Source organism: Mirounga angustirostris, unplaced genomic scaffold (assembly GCF_029215605.1).
Source record: "Mirounga angustirostris isolate CCGP_5_RB_7025 unplaced genomic scaffold, mMirAng1.0.hap1 SCAF_17, whole genome shotgun sequence".
Classification (NCBI taxonomy): Eukaryota; Metazoa; Chordata; class Mammalia; order Carnivora; family Phocidae; genus Mirounga; species Mirounga angustirostris.
Window position 1 is genome coordinate 3,451,581 of NW_026991725.1, and position 14,708 is coordinate 3,466,288.

Consider the following 14,708-nt stretch of genomic DNA (forward strand, 5'->3'; position numbering starts at 1 on the left):
AGGGAACACAAGCAGGCAGAGTAGGAGAGGGAGAAGCAGGCTCCCAAGGAGCAGAGAGCCCGATGCGGGGCTCGATTCCAGGACTCTGGGATCATGACCTGAGCCGAAGGCAGACGCTTAATGACTGAGCCACCCAGGCGCCCCAAGAAGGGCCTCTTAAAAGAGGCCAAAAATGCCATAATTGTTACACTTCAGTATTTCCTTCAGACAGTGAAGAATGCAGTTCACGAACAAAAGAAGAATTACAGAAAGCTCTGGTTTTTTATTCTTCACAGGTTTAAGGGAAACCAGTCTAACAACATTCTTAAATGGAAACAAGGATCTATGGTCTTCAGTGGTATTTACGTATTTATTATTTTTTTAACATCAATTTTGTTTGTTTCAAGTATTTATTTAAATTCTAGTTAGTTAACATACAGTGTAATATTGGTTTCAGGAGTAGAATTTAGTGATTCATCATGTACATATAACACCCAGTACCCCTCACCACAAGTGCCCTCCTTAATCCCCATTAACATATCCCCACCCCACCTCTGCACACCTCCCTCCAGCAACCCTCAGTTTGTTCTCTATAGTTAAGAGTCTGTTTTACAGTTTGCCTCTCTCTCTCTTTCTCCCCCCTTTGTTCATCTGTTTTGCTTCTTTTTTTTTTTTTTTTTTTAAGTAGGCTCCACACCCAATACGGGGCTTGAACTCATAACCCTGAGATCAAGAGTCAGACGCTTAACTGACTGAGCCACCCAAGCGCCCCTGTTTTATTTTTTAAATTCCACATGAGTGAAATCATATGGGGGCACCTGGCTGACTCAGTGGAGTGTGAGACTCTTGATCTCAGGGTCATGAGTTTGAGCCCCACACTGGGTGTGGAGATCACTTAAAAAAAAAAAGAAATCGTATGGTATTTGTCTTTCTCTGACTGACTTATTTTGCTTAACATAAAACACTCTAGCTCCATCCACATTATTGCAAATTATGTATATATATATATATATATATATATAATCTAGAATAATCTTTTTAAGAAGAAATATTTCATATATATAAAAATAAAGCTAATGTATAAACTTAAGTATATCGAATAAAGTGAGCAGCCACCAGTTAAGAAATAAAATACTGCCTATACCTTTGAAGCAGACTGTGTCTCTTTCCAAAAGGTAAACTCTATCCTGAATATGGTGTTTAATTTTCCCTTGGGGTTTTTACATTTTTTTTTTAAAGATTTTATTTTAAGTAATCTCTACACCCAACAAAACTCACAACCCCAAGATCAAGAGTCCCATGCTAGGGGCGCCTGGGTGGCTCAGTCGTTAAGCGTCTGCCTTCGGCTCAGGTCATGATCCCAGGGTCCTGGGATCGAGCCCCGCATCGAGCCCCGCATCGAGCCCCGCATCGAGCCCCGCATCGAGCCCCGCATCGAGCCCCCTGCTCCGCGGGAAGCCTGCTTCTCCCTCTCCCACTCTCTCTGCTTGTGTTCCCTCTCTCGCTGTGTCTCTCTCTCTCTGTCAAATAGATAAATAAATCTTAAAAAAAAAAAAAAAAAAGAGTCCCATGCTCTACCACCTGAGCCAGCCAGGCGCCCCTTCCTTTGTTTTGTTTTTTGTTTTTAATTTTTTTACCATGTAGGCATCTCTAAACAATACATTATTTAAATTTGTTTGTTTTTGAATCTTTAGATTTACATGCCATTTGCTTTGCAATTTGCTTTTTGCACTCAACATTATGTTTCTGAAATTCATCCATGTTGATTTTCACTTCTGTGTCACACTGTTCCATTTTATGAATGTGTCACAATTCGTGCAAATTCCTGTTGATGAGCAATTGGAATTCTTCCAGGTGCTATGCAATCACCAACAATGTTCAGATAAATGGTCTTGACTATGACTTCTAGCGCACGTAGGCAAGAATTTCTCCAGGGCAGGGCTGTCCAATACAACTTACTGTGATGATGAAAATGTCCTGTATCTATACTGTCCAATATGATTGCTTGTGTAGTTACTGACCACTCGGAATGTGACTACTACAATTGAGAAAGTAGATTTTAAATTTAATTTAATTGTAATTAACTTAAAATTAAACAGCCTCAAGTGGCTAGTGGCTACCATACTGGATGGAGTAGCATTACAATATACACCCGAGAATAAAGTTGCTGGGTTATAGAGTACGTGTGACTTCAACTTTATAAATATCAACAAATGTCTTCCAAAGTGGCAATATTAGTTTATACTTTCACAAACACTATGTAAGAATTATCAACAGTAGTTTTTAATGTCTGCCTTTAAAATTTTTACCTGTCTACATATTAAGTGGCATCTTATCACAATTGTATTTTCCATTTCCATCATGACTGTTTATTTGCTAGTCATGCTTCTTTTTTTGTGAAATGCCTATTTTGTCTTTTTTTTTTAAAGAGAGGGAAAGAGAGAGGGTCGGGGGAGGAGCAGAGGGAGAGGGAGAGAGAGAATCTTAAGCAGGCTCCACACCCAGCACAGGGCCCCACATGGGGCTCCATTCGAGGCTTGACAGGAGGTTCCACGCAGGGCTTGGGGGGCGGGGAGGGGCTCGATTTCACAACCCTGAGATCATGACCTGAACCAAAATCAAGTCAGTCACTTTTTTTTTTTTAAGATTTTATTTACTTATTTGACAGAGAGAGACACAGCGAGAGAGGGAACACAAGCAGGGGGAGTTGGAGAGGGAGAAGCAGGCTCCCCGCCAAGCAGGGAGCCCGATGCGGGGCTCAATCCCAGGACCCTGGGACCATGACTTGAGCTGAAGGCAGATGCTTAACGACTGAGCCACCCAGGTGCCCCAAGAGTCAGTCACTTAACCAACTGAGCCACCCAGGCACCTCTAGCCAAACCAATTTTAAAAAGGTAAATAACCCAATAGAGAAATGGGTAAAGGACATGAGCAGGCATTTCGCAGAAAAGAAACATGAACAGCCAATACATTTATGAAAGGGTGGACACCCTCATTCTTAATTTAGAAAATGAAAATAAAATTTCACATCAGGCTGGCAAATTCTTAGAGTTTGAGGATACTCAGTGCTCATGAGGGTGTAGGGAAATAGGCACCCTCGTGCATTGTTCTGGGAGCATAAATAGGGCAATGAGGCAACACCAAGCAAATGTGAAAATGCACACACTCCTTAGTCCCGGGTTTCTTTTTTTATGATTTTATTTATTTATTTGAGAGAGAGACAGAGAAAGAGAGCACAAGCTGGGGGAGCGGCAGGCAGAAGGAGAGGGAGAAGCTGCCTGCCCCAACCCCGCCACCCCGATCAGGGAGCCTGATGCGGGGCTCGATCCCAGGATCCGGGATCATGACCTGAGCCGAAGGCAGATGCTTAACCAACTGAGCCACCCAGGCACCCCAAGTCCCAGGTTTCAAGTACCACTTCATACAGTGCAGACAACACAAACTAGCAGTTTCTTCCCCCTCACTCACAAATGACATTCAGCACCACCGAGACGGACACCGACTGGTCGCTCTGCAGCTTGCAGGTAAAGGTGACTCCGTTGTCATTTTCACTGATGGAAGAGACACAGACAGAGCTGGAGCTGATTTTGCTTCCAGATTTCAAGTCCACTGTCCCCTCTTCTCGGTACCAGAGAAGTTCTTCCTCCCTGGTGTGGTTTTGAACAGCACATTTCAGAGATTCTTGGGAGCCAAGCCAAGTCCAGAATATAGTTCTCAGTTCTATCGTCCACAGTTCAAACAGAACCTGGGAGGGCAGGTTACCATTAAAGTAAAGTGAATGATCTAAATGGTATAAACAGGGAATAGTTTAAACAAATCACATTACACCAGTGCAATGAAATACTCTGCAATATCTAAATAATTAAAATAGTCATATTCATCTATATGATTTTACAAGGGAAAATCTCCATAATGTAATATTAACTAAAAGAAGGAAAATGTTTAAATGATGGTTACCAGATTTTGCCGGACATTGGAGCCTGACGTGGGGCTCAATCTCACCACCCTGAGATCATGACCTGAGCCGAAATCAAGAATCAGTCACTTAACCGACTGAGCCACCCAGGCGCCCCTGTCTATTTTTCTATTAAGCTGGTTGTCTTTTTCCTATTTATAATTAGGAATTCTTTGTATATATTTTAATATTATTTTTTTTAAAGATTTTATTTATTCATTTGAGAGAGAGAGAGAGCACAAGCTGGGGGAGCGGCAGGCAGAAGGAGAGGGAGAAGCTGCCTGCCCCACCCCGCCACCCCGATCAGGGAGCCTGATGCAGGGCTCGATCCCAGGACCCTGGGACCATGACCTGACCTGAAGGCAGACACTTAACTGACTGAGCCACCCAGGCGCCCCTTAATATTTTTTTTTAATTAAATGTGTTACATATATCCTCAGTGTATCCTTAAAAACATAAACCAGAACAGGTCTCTTCACTCCTTTCCATTGCCCTTAAAATAAAATCTAAACCTCTTTCTGGTGTAGTTAGCACTGAAGTTGACGCCCCACAGCCATCCCACCCATCTTGCCTCAGGAGAAGCAATGCAGTTTGGGGAATCGACTATTGCACTAGGGATAGGCTGGATGGATGGATGCAAGGGTAATCCCCTTCCCTTAGCCAATGACCAGTTCAGGAAAGGACACATGACCTCATTGCAGACAGTACAATTCAGGGTGAAATTTGCCAGATGCTTCTGAGAAAGATGGTCTTAACTCTTAGAAAGAGGTAAGAAAATGCCAGACTTTTTCCCACTAGACTTGAAAAAGGAAGCATGAGGGGAACAAGGCCAAGAATGGTGCTAACACTGTGGATGGCAGATCCTGGTGCCGGAAGGAAGCTGGGTTCTTTCTGACCTTGTTGGTCACTGCTTGTTCTATACTGAGGCCCTTGCCCTTCTTTCCCCTTTCCTTGCTACTTTTCCCCAGAGATCCTCCTCACATGGCCAGATCTTTATTGCCATTCAGTCTCAGCCCGAATGGTCACTTTCTCAGAGGGACTATTTATGCTCCCACTATCTCTGACCAGTCACTATCACATCATGTTGTTTTATTTTCTTTATATCGCTATTGAAATTATCTGCATTTGTTTATTATGTCTCCCCCACTAGAATGTAAACACCAGGAGGGCAGGAATCTTGTCTGTCTGTCTTTCCTGTGTATTTCTACATCTAACACAGAGCCTGACACACAGTAAGTACTCACAGAATATTTTTTGCATTAATCAAAAAATAACGATTAATATTATATTTTATTTTCTCTACTAGATTGAAGCTCCTCGAGGTCAGGGACCAATGTGTTACTCATTTTTGTATTTCAAATGCCTAGTGCAGTTGCTGCCAAATAGTAGATAGTTCAATAAGCTGTTGAATAAATGAGAGAAAAAGGAGGAAGGAAGGAAGGAAGGAAGGAAGGAAGGAAGGAAGGAAGGAAGGAAGGAAGGAAGGAAGGAGAGAGAGAAACGAAATATTTGGGAGAAATATAATACTAACCTATTGTCTTTTTGGGCAATATCACTTGAAGAAAATTTTCTCCCATTCTGCTTGCTACCTATGGGGGAATTTTGTGGATATAGTAATATCCCCATGAATAAAAGATGCATGACCTTCACATTGCTTCAAGTCTGACTATCAACAATCTTTTCAACCTTATTTCTTACCACCTATATGTCTTCTTGCCTCCTATCATTTGCTCTTGCCACACCAAATTCTAGTGCAGTTGAATTTTACATAAGGGATACATTCCTGAAAACTACGCAAAGTCCAAAATATCCATAACTCAAGACTATTTAGCAATAGTATTTAGCAAGACTATTTCGTGATAAATGTAAATTTATTGAAGGGAAGGTACTATTTTACTAGCTAAAATGACTCCCCCATCTGGCAACAGCAAAAGTAGGTTTTTTTTCCTTCCTTTCTTTTCCTTCCTTCCTTCCTTCCTTCCTTCCTTCCTTCCTTCCTTCCTTCCTTCCCTCCCTCCTTCCTTCCTTCCTTTCTCTCTCTCTCTTTCCTTTTCTTTCTTTCTCTCTTTCTTTCTTTTTGCATAAGTACTTTCTGATTGACTGAGCCACCACCAGCTTTGAAAGTATACCATTTCTGACAAATGTTAAACATTGTGAAGGCTTCACATTGCTTCAAATTTTGTGCACACAGTAAGATGTTATTGGTAGTTTATAATGAGCTATTTCAAATTTGTATAAATAAAATACTCACAAAACTTGACCGGACTTCCTTACTTTTCCTGAATCACACTCAAGCCCATTTGTGCCTCTTTGCCTTTGCATATCCTGTGTCCCCTGCCTGGAATGCTCTGAATGGCTAGCATCCAGAACAGCGAGTGAGTGACAGAAACGTCATATCCAGAGGAAGGAATAATATTGCTGATATAACAATGTTGTTCTAGAACATGGACAATGTTTCCAAAAAAAAAAAACAAACAAAAACCTCAGACATGATTTACAACTGATGTCAAATATGTCAAACACTTTGAATCTGAAGGAGGGGTAGCAGGATTGGATTAAGCCTACATGGAGTTTAGGAATGGCGGGGAAGGTAGAAGTCCTGAATTGTCAGTTACCTATACTCAGATGGGTACATCTGGAGGAAAAGTGTAGTGAAGGGATATGGGTTCCTGTGGTCCCCAAGAGTCCCAAGATTCAGTATCTGAAAGCCTTATCCGAGTCAGCTCCTGCTGATTTTACTCATTTGGGGAGGCAGGAATTTGGGGGTTAAGGGTAGGAGGGGTGTAGAAGGAGAGAAGTAGTCCTCCCAAACTGCACCTAGGTCACCCGAAACCAGGGGATGAAAAACTAAAATATAAATAAATGTAATAAATGTAAATGAGTGAAGCAAGCTTGATATAAAGAAAATTATATGGGCTCCCTTCACTTTTTTTTTTTTAAAGATTTTATTTATTTGACAGAGAGAGAGAGACAGCGAGAGAGGGAACACAAGCAGGGGGAGTGGGAGAGGAAGAAGCAGGCTTCCCGCTGAGCAGGGAGCCCAATGTGGGGCTCGATCTCAGGACCCTGGGATCATGACCTGAGCCGAAGGCAGACGCTTAATGACTGAGCCACCCAGGCGCCCCCCTTTCACTTTTTTTTTCACTTTTGATAGAGAAATGACTATCGTGGGGAAACAATATTTTCAAAAGAAGCCAGTGGCCCAGATTTGTATACAAAACCTCCCAATTCTAAATATTGGCTCAAAAATTTCAAAACACCATGCAGGCCAAGCAATACATCTAAGAGCTGAATTTGGCCCAGCAGAGCATCAATATGTGACTTCAGAAGCTTACTGTCAGGTTTGGTGAACTATCAGAAGGCTTCCTGATCAAAGCAAATCTCAGTGTTAACTAGGGCAACATTTATTTATGATTATTTTAATTTATTTTTAAAATTTCAGTTCAATTGGGCGCCTGGGTGGCTCAGTTGGTTAAGCGACTGCCTTCGGCTCAGGTCATGATCCTGGAGTCCCGGGAACGAGTCCTGCATCGGGCTCCCTGCTCGGCAGGGAGTCTGCTTCTCTCTCTGACCCTCCTCCCTCTCATTCTCTCTCTCAAATAAATAAATAAAATCTTAAAAAAAAAAAATTTCAGTTCAGTTAATTAGCATATAATGTATTATTGGTTTCACAGGTACAGGTCTGTGATTCATCAGTCTTAATAACACCCAGTGCTCATTACATCACATGCCTTCCTTAATGTCTATCACCAGTTACCCCATCCCTCCACCCCCCTCCCCTCTAGCAACCCTCAGTTTGTTTCCTATGATTAAGAGTCTCTTATGGTTTGTCTCCCTCTCTGGTTTTGTCTTGTTTTATTTTTTCCTTTCTTCCCCTATGATCCTCTGTTTTGTTTCTTAAATTCCACATATCAGTGAGATCATATGGTAATTGTCTTTCTCTGAATGACTTATCTCGCTTAGCATAATACCCTCTAGTTCCATCCACGTCGTTGCAAATGGCAAGATCTCATTCCTTTTGATGGCTGCATAATATTCCATTGTATATATATACCACCTCGTCTTTATCCATTCATCTGTCGATGGACATCTGGGCTTTTTCCATAGTTTGGCTATTGTGGACATTGCTCCTATAAACATCTGGGAGCAGGTGCCCCTTAAGATCACTACATTTGTATCTTTGGGGTAAATACCCAGTAGTGCAATTGCTGGGTCATACGGTAGCTCTATTTTCAACTTTTTGAGGAACCTCCATACTGTTTTCCAGAGTGGCTGTACCAGCTTGCATTCCCACCAACAGTGTAGGAGGGTTCAACTAGGGCAACATTTAAAAGTAGAATACTTGAGTTACATCCTAATCCAGAATTCCATCCAACACAAAAATCTGGTCTTTTCCATCAGAGTAGAAGCAGGTGACCAACACATGTCGAAGACTGGTGGACAGCACAGAATGGGGAGCCAGGATGCAGATTTCCTTGAGACTGGTCCTGTTTGCCTTAACTGGGGGGAGCCCATGGAAACAACAGGCGGTCAGCACATCTGCAATGGCAGGTGGCACCACTTCACAGGATTTATAAAGACTTCCTTTGCTAATATTGGGGACTTCATACTAGAATTGTTTCTGGTTGCTTTGTTCTATGAGGTGTCACTGGGCCCAACAACATCTCTTCTGGATGGAGTTAGAGGGGTAGGTCCTAAGAATTCTATTCTTGGGGAGATGTCTTTCTGGATGGGTCATTTGGGGTGAGCCCCCTGGGAAACCAGTTTTCTTCCACACTTTGTCTCTGTGCTCGCACGGGGGCTGCACACATGGGTGTGAGTTGCTGGGTGGAAAGCTGGTACTAAGGGTGCCACCCTGACAACGAAGGCCAAGTAGGAGACCTGGTAAAGCGATGATAGGAATCTCTGGACATGGGGTGGGGAAATGTATTCACTGGCATGAAAAGGGTGGCACTGGCTGCAAAACTGGCCCCTCCACCCTCCCCAGTGATTCCATCCCTCCTCTTTTCCTGGGCTCTTATTCTAGCCATTATACCCTCTGGCATCTGGCATCCCTACTGGTTCCTGCCTTTCGTCCTCAAAGTAAACATAACTTTTTCCTTTCTCCGAAAAGAGCTTCCTTGATAGTTCTTCCCTCTCAGCTTCCTGCAATGTGGCTCCTGCCCACTGCACTCTTCCACGAAAGCTGCTCTCTCTCAGCTCACCTCTGATCCAGTTGGCAAACTTTCCTGAAGCTTTCAGTCTGCTTCACCATCTTCTCCTTGCCTTCCTGGATTCCAAGACATAACACTCCATGTCTTCTCCTACCTCTCTGTCTGCTCTTTCTGTCCTTTCCTGCAGTCTCCTCTGTCTTCACCCGTTTCTTAAATGTTGCTGTTTCTAGAGTTAATGGTATCTCCATATGGCTTCCTTGTAATAAACAGTAAAAGATGCACCATACTCTGAGCACAGCCCTGGGCCAGGGGGGTGTGGCTTGTCAAGCAGAGCTTGGACTAGGCTTCAGGTCCTATTCACCCCAATCAGCCTGGCACCCTTGTGCCTCGAACACCCTATAAAGCTGCATGCTGCCACCCAGGGTATTACCCTCAGTCCTCATTCCTTTTTTGCTTTACTCTCCTTCCCTCTGCAACCTCATTGACTCTCATGGTTCCAAGACTGGCGTGTCTTACTTAATCTCTGGACATCTTTTCATTTATCTCCTGTACTTTTGTTCTTGGAGGTCCTGTGGGTGCCCCAAACTTGCCAAGGCCCGAACTGAACTCATTATCTGCTTGCTTACATACTCCCAGTATGTAACAGCTTACAAACATCTATTTTTCTGTATTCCCTCTCTGGGGTAATGACACCACCACCCAGCTTCTCATTCAACTGAAAACTTTCCAGATTATCTGTGTCTTTTCCCTTTCCTCAGTTTTTTTTTTTTTTAAAGATTTTATTTATTTGACAGAGAGAGATACAGTGAGAGAGGGAACACAAGCAGGGGGAGAGGGAGAGGGAGAAGCAGGCTTCCCACGGAGCAGGGAACCCGATGCGGGGCTCGATCCCAGGACCCTGGGACCATGACCTGAGCCGAAGGCAGACGCTTAATGACTGAGCCACCCAGGCGCCCCTTTCCCTTTCCTCAGTTTAAGGATCATCTCCCAAAGGCACTACTGGAACAGCCTCCTAACTAGTTTCTCTATCTCCAGAATCTCTTCCCTCTAAGTCACCCTTCTCATTGGGTTTCTTTCTTTACACAGAGTTGAGCATACTGCTTCTTTGTTTAAAAACCGATTCTTCTAATTAATCATAGGATAAACTGCAGATGCTGGGGCATGGCATATAAAACCCCTCATATCCCGACCAAACCTATCTTTCCAGTTCTGTACCTTGCTCCTGATCTCAACACCTTCCTTGCTCTTAACCACATCAGACTATGATGCACAGTTTCTTCAACATGGTTTTGCCATGTGCTTTAATGCTCTGTACCTTTGCTGGCAACTTCTGTGCCCTTACTCTGTTTTTGTTTGTTTGTTTGTTCATTTTTGCCTTAAAAAATCCCATCTACTCTAAGATTATGCTCACTTGTCATCTCGTTTTTCGGGCACTTCTGGCCCTATTTAGTGCTTCTCTCCTCCCTGGATCTACAGTATGACTGGTATGCTAGTATAGATTGTCTAAAAGTTATTTTGCATCCTCCCCACTGCATTGTGAGTTTCTTAAGGGCAAGCTTAAGCTTTGTTGGTCTCTCTATCATCAGCAGCTTGCTCTGTACCTGGTACATGGAAGATATTGGATACAATTGTTTTTTTTTTAAAGATTTGATTTATTTATTTGAGAGAGAGAGTGAGAGAGAGCACATGAGAGGGGGGAGGGCCAGAGGGAGAAGCAGACTCCCCGCCGAGCAGGGAGCCCGATGCGGGACTCGATCCAGGGACTCCAGGATCATGACCTGAGCCGAAGGCAGTCGCTTAAACAACTGAGCCACCCAGGCGCCCGGATACAATTTTTTTTTTTAAGATTTTATTTATTTGACAGAGAGAGACACAGCGAGAGAGGGAACACAAGCAGGGGGAGTGGGAGAGGAAGAAGCAGGCTTCCCACGGAGCAGGGAGCCCGATGCGGGGCTCGATCCCAGGACCCTGTGATCATGACCTGAGCCGAAGGCAGACGCTTAACGACTGAGCCACCCAGGCGCCCCGATATTGGATACAATTTTATAAGTTGAATTGGGCAGGATGGTGAGACATCATTTTGTGAAGGACCAATGATTTTTTTTCAGCATAATATCAGCCTGTTCCTTTTCTTCAGACATCAGAAGAATCTCAAAATAGAGGGCACCTGGGTGGCTCAGTTGGTTAAGCATCTGCCTTCGACTCAGGTCATGATCCTGGAGTCCCAGGATGGAGTCCTGCATTCGGCTCCCTGCTCAGCCGGAAGTCTGCTTCTCCGTCTGCCCCTCATCCTGCTCATGCTCTCTCACTCTCAAATAAATAAATAAAATCTTAAAAAAAAATCTCAAAATAGGACAGTAGATGAGCCCTGTTGGAGATAGTTATGTCATATCCCCAAACTTTGGCTAGGTCTCTGTAGAGACATAGAGATTGTGCTTTCTCAAATAACTAGTTTCTGAGTGTGGAATTTTCCAGATAATGGGGTACCTTAGAACCAGCGATGATTTTCAATCTAGGACCTAGGTTCCGGGTTCCACAATAGACTCTCATTGTTCTGAGTTGCAGAAAGGGTTTTTAATAAGGCAGATGTATTTGTATTTGCTTTATCATCTGTGGGCCCCATCCCAACATCTCATTAAAGGTTGAGATTTCAGAGCACGAAAAACAATATAAAAAAAGGGCTTCGAAATGTCAAAACCTTCTAAAACAACTGACTCATCCTAAAACCCCTTGGACAGGATAGGGGTGCTCATTTGCAGGCAATACAGTGTTGATGCGTCGGACTGACCTCCGTCATTCCCCTTAGTTAAGCCCACAGTACATGCTGGGCTAAGCAGGAATCGCTCGCTGACTCCGTGAAGCCCAGAATGGATAGTTTCCTTGAAATGAGCAGATGTGTATTTGTAGAACCGTGGTAGTAGCTTCTGAGTGGGTGCGAAAGAGCTTGGTTCCAATTCTCCTTCAAATACAGGAACTTGGTTCTGACTGGAATCCAAGCAACAAGTTGCCATCGAAAATGCAGTGAATGGTCAGCGAAGGATGCCCATAGGAAGAGCCTTTGGGAAGTGTGTGTGTGTGTGTGTGTGTGTGTGTGTGTGTCGATCAACCCATCCTAAGCGCGTGTGTGTGAGAGACAATCAACCCTTCCTAAGCGTGTGTGTGTGTGTCGATCAACCCATCCTAAGCGCGTGTGTGTGAGAGACAATCAACCCTTCCTAAGCGTGTGTGTGTGTCGATCAACCCATCCTAAGCGTGTGTGTGAGAGAGACAATCAACCCTTCCTAAGCGTGTGTGTGTGTGTGTCGATCAACCCATCCTAAGCGTGTGTGTGTGAGAGAGAGACAATCAACCCTTCCTAAGCGTGTGTGTGAGAGACAATCAACCCTTCCTAAGCGTGTGTGTGTGTGTGTGTGGATCAACCCATCCTAAGCGTGTGTGTGAGAGACAATCAACCCTTCCTACGCGTGTGTGTGTGTGTCGATCAACCCATCCTAAGCGTGTGTGTGTGAGAGACAATCAACCCTTCCTAAGCGTGTGTGTGTGTGGGTGTGTCGATCAACCCATCCTAAGCGTGTGTGTGTGAGAGACAATCAACCCTTTCCTAAGCGTGTGTGTGTGTGTGTCGATCAACCCATCCTAAGCGTGTGTGTGAGAGAGACAATCAACCCTTCCTAAGCGTGTGTGTGTGTGTGTCGATCAACCCATCCTAAGCGTGTGTGTGAGAGAGACAATCAACCCTTCCTACGCGCGTGTGTGTGTGTCGATCAACCCATCCTAAGCGTGTGTGTGTGAGAGAGAGACAATCAACCCTTCCTAAGCGTGTGTGTGTGTGTCGATCAACCCATCCTAAGCGTGTGTGTGAGAGAGACAATCAACCCTTCCTACGCGTGTGTGTGTGTCGATCAACCCATCCTAAGCGTGTGTGTGTGAGAGAGAGACAATCAACCCTTCCTAAGCGTGTGTGTGTGTGTGTCGATCAACCCATCCTAAGCGTGTGTGTGTGAGAGACAATCAACCCTTTCCTAAGCGTGTGTGTGTGTCGATCAACCCATCCTAAGCGTGTGTGTGAGAGAGACAATCAACCCTTCCTAAGCGTGTGTGTGTGTGTGTGTGTCGATCAACCCATCCTAAGCGTGTGTGAGAGAGAGAGACAATCAACCCTTCCTAAGCGCGCGCGTGTGTGTGTGTGTCGATCAACCCATCCTAAGCGTGTGTGTGTGTGTGTGTCGATCAACCCATCCTAAGCGTGTGTGTGAGAGACAATCAACCCTTTCCTAAGCGTGTGTGTGTGTGTGTCGATCAACCCATCCTAAGCGTGTGTGTGAGAGAGACAATCAACCCTTCCTAAGCGTGTGTGTGTGTGTGTGTGTCGATCAACCCATCCTAAGCGTGTGTGAGAGAGACAATCAACCCTTCCTAAGCGCGCGCGCGTGTGTGTGTGTGTCGATCAACCCATCCTAAGCGTGTGTGTGTGAGAGACAATCAACCCTTTCCTAAGCGTGTGTGTGTGTGTCGATCAACCCATCCTAAGCGTGTGTGTGAGAGAGACAATCAACCCTTCCTAAGCGTGTGTGTGTGTGTGTGTGTGGATCAACCCATCCTAAGCGTGTGTGTGAGAGAGACAATCAACCCTTCCTACGCGTGTGTGTGTGTGTCGATCAACCCATCCTAAGCGTGTGTGTGAGAGAGACAATCAACCCTTCCTAAGCGTGTGTGTGTGTGTGTGTCGATCAACCCATCCTAAGCGTGTGTGTGAGAGAGAGAGACAATCAACCCTTCCTAAGCGCGCGCGCGCGTGTGTGTGTGTCGATCAACCCATCCTAAGCGTGTGTGTGTGAGAGACAATCAACCCTTTCCTAAGCGTGTGTGTGTGTGTGTCGATCAACCCATCCTAAGCGTGTGTGTGAGAGAGACAATCAACCCTTCCTAAGCGTGTGTGTGTGTGTGTGTGTCGATCAACCCATCCTAAGCGTGTGTGTGAGAGAGAGAGACAATCAACCCTTCCTAAGCGCGCGCGCGCGTGTGTGTGTTTGTCGATCAACCCATCCTAAGCGTGTGTGTGTGTGTGTGTGTGTGTGTGTGTGGATCAACCCATCCTAAGCCACGCTTAATAATGCAGCCCGTCAGCTCCGCCCACTGCCTCGAACGTCCTTTAGGCTCCTGGAAGGGCTCGCTGGGTCCAGTCCCCAAGGCCAGAGTATTCGGGCTCTGGGCCCGGCGCGGAACCGCTCGGCCACCCCGGCAGCTCGGAAGCGGCGGCCCGGCGGGCCAGGCGGCCGGCGCGGAGGTGGGGAGGGGGCGCGGGCGGGCGGCGGCGCGCGGTGAGCCCGCCCGGTCGGCCCTCCCCCGGGCGGGGCCAGCCCACACGGCGCTGACTCAGCAACGCGAGGGGGAGTTTTGTCCCTCCGCGGACCCCGTTTCCCCGGGCCTCAGCCCTCCGCCGCCACCGAGCCGGTTCCCCCTTTCCGGCGCTCGGGCCGCGAGCGGCGGGTCCGGCCTCTGAGGCAGCGAGCTGCGGTGTAACCCCGGTGCTCCCCACTGAGAACCCCGAAACTACCGTTCCCCAGCCGGGCGGTGTGGCCACCATGAACAACGCGGGTGAGGCGCCGCTCTTCCCCGCC

At 45.6% G+C, this 14,708-nt stretch overlaps 1 protein-coding gene across 2 annotated transcripts in view; it reads left to right on the forward strand.

Annotated features, from left to right (window-relative positions):
* The first annotated feature begins 14,473 nt into the window (after nucleotides 1-14,473).
* BLMH (bleomycin hydrolase) overlaps nucleotides 14,474-14,708 on the forward strand; it is a 47,656-nt gene continuing 47,421 nt past the window's right edge. The window contains exon 1 of one of the 2 annotated variants that reach the window (XM_045889551.3): nucleotides 14,474-14,685. In XM_045889551.3, the coding sequence (XP_045745507.1) occupies nucleotides 14,673-14,685 (13 nt within the window). In that variant the 5' untranslated portion in view covers nucleotides 14,474-14,672. The remainder of the gene's footprint in view (nucleotides 14,686-14,708) is intronic. The other variant, XM_064583429.1, reaches the window with a different exon arrangement.